This window comes from Hipposideros armiger, unplaced genomic scaffold (assembly GCF_001890085.2).
Source record: "Hipposideros armiger isolate ML-2016 unplaced genomic scaffold, ASM189008v1 scaffold_34, whole genome shotgun sequence".
Taxonomy (NCBI): Eukaryota; Metazoa; Chordata; class Mammalia; order Chiroptera; family Hipposideridae; genus Hipposideros; species Hipposideros armiger.
In genome coordinates, this window is record NW_017731384.1 from 4,699,339 (window position 1) to 4,716,426 (window position 17,088).

At 53.0% G+C, this 17,088-nt stretch overlaps 1 protein-coding gene across 5 annotated transcripts in view; it reads left to right on the forward strand.

Annotated features, from left to right (window-relative positions):
* AXIN2 (axin 2) overlaps positions 1-17,002 on the forward strand; it is a 32,222-nt gene extending 15,220 nt beyond the window's left edge. For 4 of the 5 annotated variants that reach the window (XM_019637788.1, XM_019637787.1, XM_019637790.1 and 1 more), the window contains 8 exons: positions 5,876-5,978; positions 8,298-8,438; positions 8,536-9,041; positions 9,268-9,447; positions 9,746-9,979; positions 10,571-10,666; positions 11,904-12,071; positions 15,485-17,002. In XM_019637788.1, coding sequence (XP_019493333.1) covers positions 5,876-5,978; positions 8,298-8,438; positions 8,536-9,041; positions 9,268-9,447; positions 9,746-9,979; positions 10,571-10,666; positions 11,904-12,071; positions 15,485-15,611 — 1,555 coding nt within the window. In that variant the 3' untranslated portion in view covers positions 15,612-17,002. The remainder of the gene's footprint in view (positions 1-5,875; positions 5,979-8,297; positions 8,439-8,535; positions 9,042-9,267; positions 9,448-9,745; positions 9,980-10,570; positions 10,667-11,903; positions 12,072-15,484) is intronic. The other variant, XM_019637791.1, reaches the window with a different exon arrangement.
* The last annotated feature ends 86 nt before the right edge of the window (positions 17,003-17,088 follow it).

The window sequence follows — 17,088 nt, forward strand, 5'->3', positions numbered from 1 at the left end:
AGCTTATGTGAGACTAGAAGGCTTCTGTTTAGTTTTCTTGAAGACTGTTTTTGGCTTGCTTCCTGGTCCTTGCCGGCGTTTCGCGCCCCATCGTTGAGGTGATATTCTGGGTTCACAATGAGGTAACTTGGGTGTGGTCCTCATACATGTTTGAGCCTCACAAGATCCAATCAGAAATGTAGGCCGTCCTCTGTGACTTCCAGATGCGGAAGTAGGGCCCATGCTTCCTGGCTTGTCCTATCAGAGACAGAGCGCAGGTCCAGGCCAGACATAGGCCGCTGCCCGTGACCTGGTACCTCCCTACCCCCTAAGCATGAGCATCTCCAACGTGAGATATGTCATTAGGACCCATTGATAATGAGACCTTTGAGCCACTTTGAGTTTCTTTTCTTTTTGTTAGTGATTTCTCACACTGCTGCTTTTTTAATGGGTTGGGGGAGGAGTGGGAGGGAGCGAGTTCTAGCTTCTCCCCTGCACCCTCCCCCCCTTCACCCCTCTTCTTTGTATCTGCTTCCTGGAAGAAAACTGCCCTCAATTTTATGGAGGTGACCTTAAAGCTTTCACCCTTCTCCCCTTTAGCTAAAGAACTTGTGAGCTTGAAGCACAGGAAAGCCACTTTCAGGAACCAGAGATGTTACCTTCGCGAGTCAGCTGTTCTCAGAGCGTGGCCCAGTGAGGCCCCCTTTGGTACAGAGTCGAGAGGGCAGATCCCTCACTTAGCAGCTTTCTCTCTGGGGCACAGGACATTCCCCTGGGTTCCAAGTGGCAGAACCTCAGGGGTCCCTCCCGGGTTGAAGCTACCTTGCCTTGGTGAAGAGTAAACCAGGATGCCAACACCAAGAGAAGGTGCCTGGAAGGCTTGGAGACCTGGAGGCTCGTGGCATTGGAGCTGATCCTCCTGACGTCCGCGTTGGGCGGTGCTGAGCCTTGTCCCAACCGAGTGGGCAGGTTATCAGATGGGGCTGTAGCAGCCGGACCCACTTGGGCGTGTTTATACCAACTGGGAGGGCGTTTCTCATCAGCGCAGGACCATCTTCCAAGAGTGGTTTGTGCAGGGCTATTTTCCTCATGCTGCCTACGATGGGGACAAGGGGGTCTTCAGAGTAAGAGCGCATCAGATGGGATGTGTGTTCCTGTGGGTCTCAAGCTGCCAGGCGCCCCCCCCCCGCCCCTCCCCAGCAGACTTGGCATGCTCTAAAAGCCAGGCTGTGCAAGGCACTTTCTGGCCCACTGGCCCAGGGTGTGTGTGATCTGCCCAGTGTCGGGCAGGTCACCCAGGATTCCCAGGGCTGGGATTAGACCCCTCTTCAGAGCTCTGCCAATTGTGGGCCTGGCGCAGATGAGAGCACCGAGTGAGAAATAAAGTGTGGGGGGGGATGAAAAGCCGAACTGAATCGCTTTCAGCCCATTGTTCATCCGGGGAAGCTTAGAGGGGATAAGAGGGTAGCAGGCCCCTTTGAAATTTCCTTGAAGAAGTGAATAGGAGCAGGAGCGCCCCATAAAGCATGAAAAGGTCCTGGCTGTTTCTCCTGGTCACAATGGCCAGCTTGGGCTGTGAGGGGCTGGGGAGTGGGGCTGGCTGCCCTGCTGGGAGGTGGGGAGGGAACCCTGTTGGGGAGGGGGGAGAGGGAGTCACAGGCGGCCTTCAATAGACTCCAGAAGGTTGGAGTTCATTAGACACAAGCGGAGGGGGGGGGGAATCGACTCATTTGCGACAGAACCAATTAAGTCCCGGGGGCCTTTGCAAGAGGCCTGGGTGGAAGTTGGGCAGGACCGGCCCCGCTTGGCTATTCCAGGAACCTGTGCACTGGGGCCTGGAGGTACAGAGCAGCCAGGGGCTTTAAAGAAATCATTGCCTTCACCCAGAGCCCACTGCTGGCTTCTGTTTTCCCACTAAGTAAAAAGCCTTGTGAAAGATGGCTGGGATGTGGGACTTCTTAGTAGGCCTCTGAGAAGGCCGTTTTACAAGCCTGTTACTCTGAAACCTGCATTCTCAGGAGGAATGGCATTTTAAGTTTTTTTGAAAGTTAGCTGCCAGACTCCCACCAAAGTCCTAAACCCCAGTCTGGGAGCACTGGAGACAGAAGGGGTGTTTTGTTGTTTTTTTTTGGGTGGGGGGGAGCATTCCTGGGCATCAGGCCTGGGAGGATGAAGCCAGGGGCTGAAAGCCTCAGAAGCAGCAGGTTCTTTGCTCGTGAGTGGCAGCCAGGAACTGTGAAAGCCAGGTCTCCACAGCGTGGAAACTTCTGTCTTTTCATTTTGCGCAGAGCTGCTCTTAGAACCCGGATCAGCCTGACTTATAGGCTGCATCTGCTCTGGCGCGGGGTGGGGGTTGGGGGGGAGTGGGCGGGTCACAGAATCAGTGCGAGACGCTTTCCTCGCGCTTCCTGCAGAGAGCGGCACAGGTTATTTTATTTATTTATTTTTATTTCCTTATATCTTATTTATGGGTTTACTTTGGACACCAGGGAAAGCATCCGCGTGAGCTTCAAATATTACCTTATCTTACAAACCAGGCTTTTGATGTTGGCTGTGATCAGAGACGGCCCTCTGAGAGGCTGCCAAATGAAAAGGCGAGTGGGCGCCTGTGCGCATGAGTCTGCTATTTCAAAGCCACCGGAAAATGACATTCAGGTTAGGCTGGGCACTGCGGAGTCAAAAGGCTAAGCTAATTGGCTCGGCTTAAATGGCAGCTAAGTGGAGTCCACACTTCAAAACCAGTGCTCCCCCAGAAACAGCTGGGCCCGGCAGCGGGCTCGTTAGCTAAAATGTTTATAATGAAAGGAGACTGTATAGGGACCGAAACTCGGGCGCTCTTCAACTCCCAGTTCTGAGCAGCCGGGAAGCGGACCGTACACTGTTAGAGCCTGAATAAAAAGAAGAGAGGCCCCCTTCTGGAATGAGGGGCTGCTTTAGAAGAAGACTCTTGGCTGGGGGAGAATTAAAGCCACATTTCCTTGAAGGTGCCTGTTGCACCTCTTTGAGCCTCGAAAGTTGAAATCTCCCTTTTCCTGCAGTGGACCCATCAGCTACCCTGGGTGTAGTGGGGTGCGTGTGTTGGTTGCGGGGGTGAGTGCTTTAAAAAAATCATTTGCTTCTCTGGCCTTTAATCGGCCAGTGACCTGCTCCACCCCCACCCCTGCCTCATGCCCACGTTCCTCAATTCTCTTCTTTCTCCATTATATGGAAAAAGAAAAAGAGGTATATAAAAGCCTTGCCACTGACTTCCGTCTGGGAGGAAAGGAGCGAAGTGGAAAGGGCTACTAGAGGACACTCGAGGACAGAGTCTTGGAGGGTGTGGATGGGGCCTCCTCTAGGACTCTTGAGGCCCTGCATGTGTCACAGTGGGGTTCATAGGGTGCTTGACTGATGCCCCCCAAGATGGTCAGGAAGAGTCCTGGGGCAGTGCCATCCACTCTTATTAAGTCTGCAGAAGAGTTGATCAGGAGAAGGGTGTGGACACTATCATGCAGCCCTGGGGCAGCAGAAGTTGGTTAGACCATCAAGAGACCCAATCTGGGGGACTCCACCCCCACCCCCACCCCAACAGGGACTCTAGGTGAGAGATGGGGATAGTCACTGGGCCTCGGGAACCACCTGGCATGCCCCATAGCCAGTGAGTGCTGTGTGGTGGTAGAGGGCTTTCCAGAATGTCCCTCAAATCTCCCGTTCGCCTCTTCACAGCGTTAGGTGACTTCACGGGTTTTAAGAAGTGACGCCTCCACTTTCAGACAGTCAGGAACCTTGGATTCTCCAGGTTAGGCTGGGGCTATAGGTTGTTAAGGACACCTGTTAAGGAGTCCCCTGGCAGCTTGGGTTTGGATCCTGGATCTGACCGGTACTGACTATGTCCCTGGCCACCTGTACAATGTGGTGAATTAGGGTTTTTGTGAGAATGAAGTTGGGTTATAGGTCAGATGTGTCTGACCCACAGTAGGAACTCAGTATGTGGGGGCCGGCAGCCTTGGGCTGGAATCAGTCGGGTGGTGTGGTGTGGTGTGGAATTTGGTTACTGGTCAAGCCAGGCATTCTGGTGAGCGCCTAGTTTTCTACCATGTCTTGTAAACAATCTCGAGGTGAAAACATGGAGTTTTGGTAAATAAGCTCCAGGTGATTCAGTAAGTTTCTGGACTTAGAGCCTTTATCCTTGGCCTTCAAGGGCCTGGTCAAGTCCCAGGCCTTAGTAAGTGGAGGCTGTCTGGGTGACGACCTGCACTGGCCAACGTCTTCCCACCATGCTCACTGGCTCTGCCCCTGTCAGCCCTTCTCCGGGACGGGACTCACCCGGGTATGGAAGTCCCTGCTGTAGATACCGGCCTCTCTTTTCCCCCTGAACCCTCAGTATGATCATCCATAAGGTTTGGCTAACGCATTGCTCTCTTGGCCATGATCTGCGTCATCCCCGTGGTGGCCCTGTTCTCTGGTCTCGGTCAGCAGACGTCCAGAAAACACAGACACTTGGAATTCTAGGGCATTTTGGATGGGGAGCTGGAGGTCGACCCCTGGCTGCTCCTGGGTATTTTTAGGCACTGCTGGTTTTCACCCACTGCTGCTGAGCCAAAGATGTTTTTCTTCCTTCCACTTCATGATGAGCAAAACACCAGGGGAAGGGAACTAGCCAAAGACCTAGTTTCAATATTTACAGCCTCCAAGTATGATTCAGGATGGAACTGTTTGAACCCTGAGGCTTCTGTAAATAAGTGGCCTCCAGAAGGGACAGCGATGGAAAAGTAGTCCCACCTTGACCACCATTCTAAAAAAAAATCCTAGCAACTCCAGGTCATGCTTCTAGTGAAGACTAATTGGAGTGCAGAGTGCAGGCTTTCCTTACCTCTTCCACTTGCTTTCCCCCCTTCCCCCCAATATAATGATGAAGGCCTTTGCAAGGACTTATTGACACGACACCCCACCCCCTTGAGCCAACTGGCATGCCCTATAGCCAGTGAGTACTAGGTGGTGGGAGAGGATTTTGAAATTGTAACACCCCCCCCCCCCCGGCAGTGGCCGTCTCCCCATTTCCTGCAATGTATTTTGTCATAGTACTAAAATGCTATAGATTTTACTCGTTTCGTTTGGCTTATTGCCTGGGCCACCCCATTAGAATATAAACTTCATGAAGGCAGTCCTCTGCATTTTTATCCCCTTTCTTCACTGCTCTCTTGCTCAGTGCCTAGAACAAGGTTTGGCTCATAGTAGGTACTCAAATATTTAAATGAATTGCCCCAAATTCCACATAGTAGGGGCTTTCTCTTTATGCTCACATCGGTCATGTGTCTTTGAGACTTTGTTGGTTGGGGGTGGTAGGGTTTGGAGCTGAGGGAAGGAAGGAGCCCAGAGATACCCTTGTGGTGATTTATAAAAGGAAGGAATTTGGAGGTTGACTGGTGCAGAATCACGCATGCCCTCACTGATGCCTGGCTTAGCCCTCTGTGGGTCTGGCCCGTATGTTCCCTAAGGCATGCCTAGTTTCCTGATTTGGGGTAATGGACTGTTGGGAGGACCAAAGGGGTCTTAGAATCTCCTGCTTGGGGCACCTGTAAAGTAGGGGAGCCTTCACTCTGACCCGGCTGGCTGGAGTGTGACCCAGTTCTGACAACAGCCTGAGAGATGAGCTTACCAAGCGCTTTCCAAGTCAGTGATCCAAAACCCAAGAGGGAGCCATTTCTGGAGGTGATTGATGGGCAGGAGGTTTGGCAGTTGGCCTGTGGATTGATCTTTCCCCATAGGAACACGCGTGGTGCCTGGGACAGGTGGCACATTTCCCGTGGGGAGTGTGTGTGACCCTCTTCATTGGTGGGATAGCTGCGTGGCTCGTGAGCATCCTGAGTGTTGAAAGCATTCTCGTGAGCCTGTGGGTTCTTTTTCCTTCCCTTAGAGATGGAATCCCTCCTTACCGTGTGGGGAGTAAGAAACAGCTCCAGAGAGAAATGCATCGCAGCGTGAAGGCCAATGGCCAAGTGTCTCTACCTCATTTCCCGGTGAGTATACTCCGTAGGGGGAGGCAGCCGATTTGGGCCACGGTGAGTCCTGAAGAAGAGGGATGGGAGGTGGAAGGGGAGAGATAGGGAAAGGAGGAGGAGCATTGCTGGGGTCTGCCAGGAGAAAGGGAGGGAAGGGAAGACCAGGCAGGACACGCTGCATGGTTCACTGGGGTGTGACACTGAGCTCAAGATGACCTGTTTGAACCTTTACATTTTCTCACTTCAAAAAAGAAAATCTTTTATGCGAAAGAAACCAAAGCAGTTCCTCCCCAGAAACCAGGACATGATAGCAGATAATCTGCTACACATTTTGTTTCTGCTAGAATGGAAGCCCCCTGAGGGCACGGAGTTTTGTCTGTCATTTTAACCTCCGTATCCACAGAGATTAGAAAGGTGCCTAGCACATAATAGGTGCTTAATAGACATTTGTCAATTGAATGAATGAGTAGGCTAAAGGAACCTCTGCCTCCCATGGGAGGAAAATCACATCCCTGGGACATTGTCCTTGTGTTGACTGCATGGCTTGGTCATTTCAGTCATCCATTTATCTAGTTACTTGGCCTTTTCTCCTGCTGGCTTCTGAAGCCCTGGAGGGCAGCTATTCCATGTTGTCTGTTTCCAACCCCAGGACTTGACTTAGTACCGCTGTTACATCTGCACATAGTCTGAAGCATTAGGAAGCGAGGCTCCCTCACCCAGCTTCTCCAGTGGTTGAGACGAGAGGCCCACGTGGTGTGAAGGACTCTTCTGGGACCTCTCCTAGTTCCATGTCCTAGCGGGCAGCCAGCACGTGGCCCCATGTCTTCAAGAGCCTCCCGTCTGCATTTCAGGAACTGTGCTTCTGTCAATACACTGAGACCCAGGTTACAAGGAAGCTGCTGCCAGAGTGCCCAGTGTAGAGTGGCATCTCTGTGAATCCTTCCTGCCGGCTTCCGAGAATCCAATTGGCTCGTGGGTTATGTTGCATTTAGGAAATTAACACTCTGAATTGCTAATCCCGTGTTGCATTAGTGCACGGATCGGATCGTTGCTGGGGCATCTCCTCTGAAAGCTCCTCACACGGTCTGGGGCAGACCTAACCCTGTCCTAAAATTAGCATATTAAGATTGCTGTTCCGGAGACTTCCAGCACCCCCCTCAATAACAGTATCTCCCAAATACAACAGAATTGATGATATACAATTTCGTTGATGGGTCAGGGTGTGTATGTGTGTTAATATTAAGTTCTGTCACCCAAGCTTGTAAAGTAGGTGATTTGGTCCTGGGGTGTGGTGGTAGTGGGGGGGGGGGCGGAGAGGAGGGCTGCATTTGTGAGAAGGGCCATCTCCGCACGAGGTTCTGCCGCTAAGTAGTTGACGCGGCAAGGCCTGCTCATCTGCTGGGGAAAATGCTGACCTTCGCAGGTTGGATGTTTGTTGCCCCCACCCCAAAGGAAAGGGCAAAGCAGGAATGAAATGAGGAAGGAGGCAGAACCGCCACGAAAGAGGGGGTGGGCGAGATGACAGGAGAAGGACAGAAAGCAGGGCGGTGGGGGTTCTCTCTGTTTGCTGCTGTTGGCAGGCGCTCTCGGTGCCTTTTTATATTCTGCACTTGATTTGGAGATGTTCCCTTTTCCCTTGATAGATCAGCTTCAGGCAGCCAAACTCAGCAGTGTTCTGCGACTAGCCCGCAGCCGCTTTCTTCATTTTCTGTACAAAGAGCCAGGGAGGCGGGGTGGAGGAAAGCAGGCAGATCTAGGGCAGTGTTGAGACAACACCGCCTCAAAGGTGCGCTGTGTGCGGCCAGGAAATAAATTACCACTTCTTCTGATCCGGCCGTGTGACTCCCTTTTTTCCCTCCCTTTTCCTCTCCCCCCACCCCACCTCCCTTCCAATCTTATTTTTTTTAATTTCCAACTCCTTTTCTGTTTAGACTCTACTTTTTATTCCTTGAGTTGGTCTTTCTCCCCTCCCCGCCTCAGAGGCAGCCTTTTTTTTTTTTTTTTTTTTTTTTGATGTTTGACAACAGTCTTTGAAGATTTTCTACTTCAGAGTAGCTACTGATGGGCTGGTTGTACTACAGAGAGAACAAGCCGGGCCTCTCGGAGTGCGACCAACTGCTCCTGCCCAAGGCAAATGCTGGTGGGGACCATGTCGCTCCATGAGGCCGCGGTGCCGGCGCATAAAGCTCCCCCGCAGCCCGGGCTGCTGAGCCCACCGAGCTCGGCCCGAACCTGGAGCCACCGAGCATGTCCCTGGCCCCGGGAAGCTCCGGCGCTGCTACAGTGCGGTTGGCTGGCTAACCCCGCCCCCGTCCGTTTCCTCCCCGCGGCCCGTAGAGAACCCACCGCCTGCCCAAGGAGATGACCCCCGTGGACCCCGCCGCCTTCGCTGCGGAGCTGATCTCCAGGCTGGAGAAGCTACAGCTGGAGCTGGAAAGCCGCCACAGCCTGGAGGAGCGGCTGCAGCAGATCCGAGAGGTAGTGCCGGCTCCGCCCTGCCCGGCCCCGCCCCCCCAGCCTTTGCCAAGGGTCCCTCCTGCTCATGGGACGCCCCCTCTGCTGCCTTCCTTCCCAGGATGAAGAGAAGGAAGGCTCTGAGCTACCGCTGGGCTCGCGGGACGGGGTGCCCGCCCAGCACCCCCTTTCCCTCCTGCCCTCTGGCAGCTATGAGGAGGACCCACAGACGATTCTGGACGACCATCTGTCCAGGGTCCTTAAGACCCCCGGCTGCCAGTCCCCCGGCGTGGGCCGCTACAGCCCCCGCTCCCGCTCCCCGGACCACCACCACCACCCGCAGTACCACCCCCTACTCCCGCCTGGGGGCAAGTTGCCCCCCGCCGCAGCCTCTCCGGCCAGCTGCCCCCTCCTTGGGGCCAAGGGCTTCGTGACCAAGCAGATGACGAAGCATGTACACCACCACTACATTCACCACCACACCGTCCCCAAAACCAAGGAGGAGATCGAGGCGGAGGCTGCCCAGAGGGTGCGCTGCTTCTGCCCCGGGGGTCCTGAGTTTTACTGCTACCCGAAATGTAAAAGCCACCCCAAGGCTCCGGAGCCCGGGCCAGCAGAGCAGTTTGGGTAAGTGCCCGGCAGACTGGACTGTCCCAATTGGGGCTCCTGTCCCAATCAGGTGTGAGGTGGGTGGGGTCAGAGGTCACAGGCATTTGCTTCCAGGAGGGAGGCACAGGCTGGGGGCTGAGGAGAGCAGGTGCGTGTCACCATACCACCCGCTCCTCTGCCCGACGGGGGCAATCTCAGAGAAGTAACGGCTCTCTGGGCCCGTGTGGCTCTTGGCTTCCCATAGCGGCAGCAGAGGCAGCACCCTGCCCAAGCGCAGTGGCAGAGGCACGGAGCCGGGCCTGGCCCCGCTGGCCAGGGAAGGAGCCGGGGCGCTGCAGCTGCCCGGGGAGGAAGGAGACAGGTCTCAGGACGTCTGGCAGTGGATGCTGGAGACTGAGCGGCAGAGCAAGCCCAAGCCCCATAGGTAAACACTGTCGCCGCCACCGGGGTCGGGCAGTCAGCACCGAGGTGATTGCGGGGGTGGCTATTTTTGCAGCCGGCCGGAAACAAATGTGACTGTTCACTCCTGCCGTCTTAATATTAAACGCTGGACTGAGCAGACCACAAAAATGCCACGTTTTTGGCAATGCCCCCCGTTCGTGTTATGGTAGAGTTATTTTTTTTTTCTCTGAAGGCAAAATAGAGAAGTTTCTCTCGAAGTCACATTTTCCAGTTTTTCTAACCTAATTCCTCCTTTCTCTCTCTCCTCATTCCTTATTCAGTGCCCAAAGCACAAAAAAGGCCTACCCCTTGGAGTCTGCCCGTGCATCTCCAGCTGAGCGAGCCGGCCGGCACCACCTGTGGGGGGGCAGCAGCGGGCACCCCCGCGCGGCCCCCCGTGCCCACCCGTTCACCCAGGACCCTGCAATGCCTCCCCTGACCCCACCCAACACCCTGGCCCAGCTGGAGGAGGCCTGCCGCAGGCTGGCTGAGGTGTCGAAACCCCCGAAGCAGCGGTGAGTGCAAGAACCGTCGTCAGGCGAAAGGCAGGGATGGGGTGTGGAGGTGGACACCTGGCCTGTGGCTAAGGGAAGGGCCTTTTCTGCTGGGTCTTGATCTTTGCTCGGGAAGGAGGAATTGCTTCTGGTCGCATAAGATTCTCCTTCCCAACCTCTAGAAATTGTTCCCTTTAGTTCCATTCACCCTGAAGAGCTAACCAGGATCTGTGTGTTAAGTAAGCCACGCCTAGAAGGAGGAGAATGAAATTCAGTGATTCTTACAAATATCTGGATCTTTTAAGGCTGGTTAGATGAGTCTATAAGATCCCATGACTGATGAGGAATCGAGGACCTTCAGCCCTTTGCCTGGACTGACAGTTTCCAGTCCTGAGCTCCCAGGGGGCTTAGGATAGCTATTCCCAACACGTCGTCTTCCAGGCCTCCCAGAGCCATTGTTAACACACGGCCTTGGTTGGGTCTCCCCATGGATGGAAATCGGGTCTGTGTGTCTTTTTAGGAGGGCACAGAGAGTAGTGTTCTGTCTGTCTCCCATTTGCCCTGGGGACAGCAGGCTTACCTCTAAATCCTTTGTTCTGGCTGTGTCCTCAGGTGCTGCGTGGCCAGTCAGCAGAGGGACAGGAATCACTCAGCCACTGGTCAGACAGGAACCACACCCTTCTCCAGCCCAAGCCTGGCTTCAGAAGGGTGAGTGTCTTTGCCTGGCATTGCTGAGACCCACCCAGTGGTGTACACGCCAGGGGATTCACTATCTGGAGTTACAAGTTTTGAAAACTTTTTTTTAGTATATACAATCACCTTGATTTGAACGTTAGTGACAAGGAACAGTAAACACAGATGGTGCCATAAATTAGGATCTTGAAAATCCTGCTGGTACTGAGCAGTGCATCGTGACTTGTACACAAGTGCTCCTTCCAGAAGTGACGGATGGCCCAGGATGCCTGGGTGCACACTAGTCACAGGCTGAGACACGAAGCCATTAGCAGATGGATAACGGGGACCCCCAAACCTAGATGGAAAAGTTGCCCCCATCCAGCTTGCAAGTTAGCAAGTTGGAAACCTCTTTGTGTCCCACTGAGCAGGAAGATGACATTGCAGAGATGGAGAGAAGGGGATCGTTGTTGTTGCGCTCGGGGAAAGCAGAGCATCTTCCCTAATCGCGCCGTGATCCCTTTTGTAAATTTACACTCTTGCCAAATGGACAGAGAAGCCTGGCTTCATTTAATTACAGGATGGTGCCTTTACAAAGAAATCTGCTGCAGAGATCTAAAATGGTCTAAATAATTAAAGTTTTTTTCCTTAGCTTCTTTATCTTGAGCCATGAGCAATGTTTGAAGTCCTGAATAAGCCGCCACCCTGGACCCTTTTGTTTTAATGGGTTGACCTTAAGTCTACCAGCTGTTTGGGCCTGCAGCTTTTTTAAAAAAAATATTTTTAAGCCACTCTACAAAAACTCAGAATAAATGGGGAAGTCAAAATGAGTGGGCTTCACAGCATTCCGAGTTCATGCCACCATCCCAGGAGGTGCTTGGAGTTGGTCTCTGCAGCGCACCCTGGTCAGGGTGACTGTCCTTATGGATCTGTGGTCATTTCTCTTCTCATCTCCATGGCAAGCACCCCGTTCGTGCCAACCTGGAAGAGACGGCTCTGTCCCCCCATTTGGTGGTAGTAAGAGAAACAATGGCAATTTATACAACCAAGCAAATGGTCCCTTCTTGTGTGCTCCACACAGGCAACCTGGGCTTGGACTGTGTCCCTCCCAGAGGTGGCTGCCTCTGTGATATGGGGGCCCCACCCCCAAGCCCCCTTTGAGCTTATAGCTGCAGCCTTGCTTTACCTCTGGAGACAGTGTTTGGAGAGAGAGAGAGACTGCTTGCTTGCTGCCTTCAAATGCTGAACTTGTTGTGTTCCATCTTATTTGCAGCCACAAAGAGCCAAAGAAACCAGCAGGGGTCCACACGCTCCAGGCCAGCGAGTTGGTTGTCACCTACTTCTTCTGTGGAGAAGAAATTCCATATAGGAGGATGCTGAAGGCTCAGAGCTTGACCCTAGGCCACTTTAAAGAGCAGCTCAGCAAAAAGGGAAATTATAGGTAAGAGCCCTGTGGCTTCTTTCTGCTCCAGAGTTTGTTTGCTCAGAACCAAGAGCCACAGTCACTTCACTGGCCTGGCCAGACCTGGGAGGAGCCAGGAGGGAAGGGGCTTAGGAAGCGCTCCAGGAGGCCATGGGGGTGGGCTCTTGGATGCTTTGGTTCCTTCTCATGTCCTCTCTCCCCTCACCACTACCAGAAATATCACAGCAGCAGCAGCAGCTGGGAGGGCTCTGTGGGCACCTGGACGGGCTTTTTCTCCCAGGTGAACAAGACACTGAGGAGAAAGGGACAGTTGGCTTTGTCAGAAGGAGAGCTGGGTTTGGGTCATCTTGTGCCTGAAATGGAGAAGGGTGAGGGATGGTGAGTGGGGAGAGGGGAGAGAAGAGACAGACAGACAGGTGGACAGACCCACTAGGAGACCAAAAGCTGGCTCTCGCGGCTTGGGTGTAGGCAAGACTGTCCACACGCACACGTGGGGAAGGGCAGAGGGCATTGCCTGGAAATGGAGGTAGCAGCCTCCTCGCTCCGCTTTTCTGCCCACAGAACTGCTCAGTCTGTCTTCTGCGTCGTGGGAAGGGATGGTCTTTTGTCCATAACAGAGGGGGCAGGACCTGCGGGTGTGCAGCAGGTGGCCTGGGCCTGCCGCTCCTCCCGCCAGGACCTTGGGAAGGGAACTCGGCCCCTCCCACCCTGGCGTTCCTGGGCCCTGGTGAGGAGTAAGGAGCTGTGCGCCAGCCCTGGACCGTTTCTTGATCACTTGACCCATCTCGGTGGATGGCCTTCATCCCAAGGGACTAGGTGGGTTCTTCTCCAGCCGAATCTTGGTGCAGTACGCGTGGCTGGGACAAGGGAGAGGCAGGTGAGGTGCCCAGGCACACAGTACGTGCCCAGAAAGTGCCAACCCCTGGCTGCCTCAAGCTGGGCATGGGAGTGGAGAACTCAAATAGCACTTAGCAACCTGCCTGGTGGCCACCAACTCCAGCACCCAGGCAAGTCCACCTCTAAGGCCCAAGACCCGTCCCTTCCCGAGCAGCCGCGTCAGCCTGCGAGCTGATTCAGGGGCTCGGACTGGGACCTCGTAGGTGACTGACAAGCAGGGTGTGGAGCTGGCTGGGCTTAGATCTTCCGCTTTTACACCTGGGCAGAGACAGTTCTGAAAATGCATCAAAAGGCTTGGGAAACCGGCCTGCTTTCTTTTTTTTAATCTTGAACAGACACAAGGTGAAACTAATTACGCAAACGTGCCCCTCCGGGGATTTATTTTGACCTCAGCTTTGACTCGGCTGGACTTTGGAACTACAGGTGACCTTCAGGGGAGAAGGGCCACGGAGCACTGAGCAGAGAGGCTGCAGGGGAGGCTCTGCACTCAGCCACTCCGGCCACATCTGGCTCTGATTTTTTTTCTAAGGCACACTTAATAAGCCTGGCTTTGAAGCCCCGGCCTCCCCTTTAATGCACAAAGACTTGCACAAATGGTCGATGCTCAAATTCTTTACTGATTGGATCAGGCTGTGGCCAGGCCCGTCCCAGCCCCTTATCTCTCTCTATTGGGGCCGCAGCCGGACTCACTGCCCTCCTGGGTGGTGGGGGCACAGGGTGCCATGCCTCTCCCACCCCCAGTAGGGGTCGTGCTCCAACATTCGGTTTGTACCCCCTCACCGCCCCCCGCCCCCCACAGTAAAAAGCCCGGCGAGGATGCGGCTGTGGAGTGGGGGACCTGGGCCGCATTGAGTAATCTCACCATGGCAGGGGTTCAAAAGGAGAACAGCCCCTCCAGACGTGCCAGACGCTATTGGTGCCAGATGTCAGAAGAAAGCAAAGTTTGCCACATAAAGCATGTTGCAGTGGAAAAGCCCGTCTCTAGGAGAACATGAGGGCAGTGAGCACTTCTGAAGTCTTGGGGGTTGGACCAAGGGAAGGTTGCCTCTCTCCTCTCTGGAAGAGGTTGAGATTATGTAAAAGGTCGTTGTGTGTTTGCCATGAAAGCCCAACGTGGTGACCCCAACTGAGGGGCATGACTGAGGGGGCATCGGAATTGGAGCCTCTTATTTCTAAGGAAAAGTAACTTTTTCCTGCTGCCCAGGGTCTCTTATGCCCAGTGCCCCTCCCCACTTACTTACCATCTCCTCTCAGGCTCCCCGCAATAGTCTGACCCCCTCCATCTGAAGCGTTTTCACCACTGACCATTTTGAGCCGCACTGTTCACCCCGAATCTTTAGCTCAGCCGAGAATGCTAAAAACAAAGAACCTTGACTAAACCCAGCTGTTTCACTTTATTTAGCCTTATCTCCTATGAAAGTATTTGGCTTGCCTTCATTAAAGAAGAAAAAAATTTAACCAAGGGGATTTTTTTTTTAAGAGAAAAGACAAAAACAAAAAACAACCATAACCCTGAGACACAATTAAACTTTTTAGAGAGGCTACCCTCCCCCCCTACCAGGGGACTGTGACCCTCCCTCTGTGAGTGGCCTTTATTGGTTGAAGATGACAGCTTGCAGGGGCAAGTTTAAACTGAGTGAGGGGTCTCCCTTGCTGGGGACAGGGAAGGAAAAGGACTTCGCTTCATTTCCTTGGGAGGGGCCCGGGAGGACAGCCACTGCTTCCCAATGGGACTCTCCTGAGAGAGTCCCGTCGGAGAAACTGGTCATTTGAGCCCATACAATTAAACAGCCTTAGAAGAAAGAAGGCTGGGTGGGATAAAAGAAACCTTTAATCAACAGGCATAATGGAAGGGCCCTTAGTGTTTGACCCTGGAGGGGTGGGTGAGAGGAGGCGGGGCCTGCGGAGAAGAGGGTGGGTGCTGTCTGCTGCCCTGGGAATGGACCGGCTGGCCTGCCTCCCGTGCTGGCTGGCCCATGGCTTTGCCGGAGACCCGCTGGAAGAGCTGGCACTTGGGCACTGCAAGGTGGGAAGGACTAGAGGTGTCAGCTTCCTGGCGGATTAGCCTTCCACAGGCTTCTCCAGGTTCAGGCTGGCTGAGCCTGGGGTCTCTCTGAGGGACCCCTTTCTTGGCGGCGGCTACAGATGGACCTGCAGGCTAGCGTTGCCCTTTCCACCCATCCCCCAGAGAGAGCAGCAGCTCTAGTCTGCAAAGCGCGCTTTTCACAGCATGTGTGTCGGTGGCCGCAGCTCTAGGCTGAAGACTGCAGCCTCAGAGCCATGTGCAGGGGGAGCCCACCCAGGCTGCTGCCTGCAGGGTGCCCAGCTCTCCTCCCTGAGTGTCACAAGACCCGCTCGTTTGTGCCCTTCGACCCGCCGCCGTAGCCATCTGAATCCGATAAGGGCGAACGTTGACCTGGACACCTGCAGTAGGAGCGTTGTCAAGATACCTCAGTCCTGAGTGTTGATTTAACGTTTCTTTTCAAGTAGAACATGCGTTTTTACCAAGATGCTTTTTGCGTTTTCCTTCTAAGGTATTACTTCAAAAAAGCAAGCGACGAGTTTGCCTGTGGAGCAGTTTTTGAGGAGATCTGGGACGATGAGATGGTGCTGCCCATGTATGAAGGCAGGATTCTGGGCAAAGTGGAGCGGATCGACTGAGCCGTGTGGGTCTGGCTTTGGCGAGCTGTGGGGCCAAAGCCCCCATGAAAGGCCTCAGACGTGAGCGGCCGCGATGAAACATTTTTGAAGGAAAAGAAACAATGAAGACAAAAGTCTAGGGAAGAATTGGCCACTGGGCCTTGGGGGAGGGTGCGGGGAGGTTGGTTTTCATTAATCACAAGCTGGGTACTGAGATAAGAAAAGCCTGAACTATTTATTAAAAACATGACCACTCTTGGCTATTGAAGAAGCTGACTGTATTTGAGAGACTGCCATACATAATATATGACTTCCTAGGGATCTGAAATCCATAAACTAAGAGAAACTGTGTATAGCTTACCTGAACAGGAATCCTTACTGATATTTATTGAACAATTGATTATCCCTGTCCCCAGTTTATGGATATGCTGCTTTTAAACATGGAAGGGGGAGAGGAAGTTTTCATTGTTCTGTCTAAACTTAGGAGTTGAGCTTAGGAGCGCATTAATGCTTTCTTCATTAAAAGAGGAATTTGTGCTCTGCCCTGCGTTTCTCCAAGTGAAGATAGACTTTTCTTAAATGGTGCCCTGCCATTGACACATGCAGAAATTGGTGCATTTTTATTCTTTCCTATGCTGCTCTATTTTGTCACAAAGGTCTTGAGGTTTGACTTAACATTACAACATCACCGCCATTTTGGGGTCATCATGTCGGATGGGGTGATCCATTGCAGAGGAGGGGAGGCCTCCCTGGGGCCCCAGAGTCATCCTGTAACTTCTTGTAGCTGTCCACCAAGGCCCAGCACCCAGTGGCTGAGGCCTGCTCGAACCTTGTGGTTCCACGTGTGATTTTTATTGAAATAATTCCTTGGAGTTGTTTTCTCTTTTTTAAAAAAAAAAAATTAGTCTTTGGACCCGAGCCATTCTGGAAACTACCCCGCCTGCCCTGCAAAGAAGCGAACAGTTGTGGGAAGACCTAGCAGCACCCATTCCTCCAGACACCTTCATCTTGACGTTTGGGTTTTTGTGTTGTTAATCTGTACATTCTGTTTGCCATTGTTACCTGTACTATACGTCTGTATATATCGTACGACAAAAGAGTATTAATCCACTATCTCTAGTGCTTGACTTTGAATCAGTACAGTACCTGTACCTGCACGGTGTCGCACTCCGTGTGTCGCCCTATATTGAGGGCTCCAGCTTTCCCTTGTTTTTTGAAAGGGGTTTATGTATAAATCTATTTTATGCCTTTTTATTACAAGTCTTGTACTCAATGACTTTTGCCATGGCATTTTGTTCTACTTAAACTGTAAATTATGCATTATAAAGAGTTCATTTAAGGAAAATTACTTGGTACAATAATTATTGTAATTAAGAGATGTAGCCTTTATTAAAGTTTTATATTTTTCAAAACATTGGCCTCGTCTTCGAATCTCCAGGGTGGGAGTGGGGCGGAGGCACCCTTGTGCATGGGAACACCTGTGCTGGATTTCCCACCT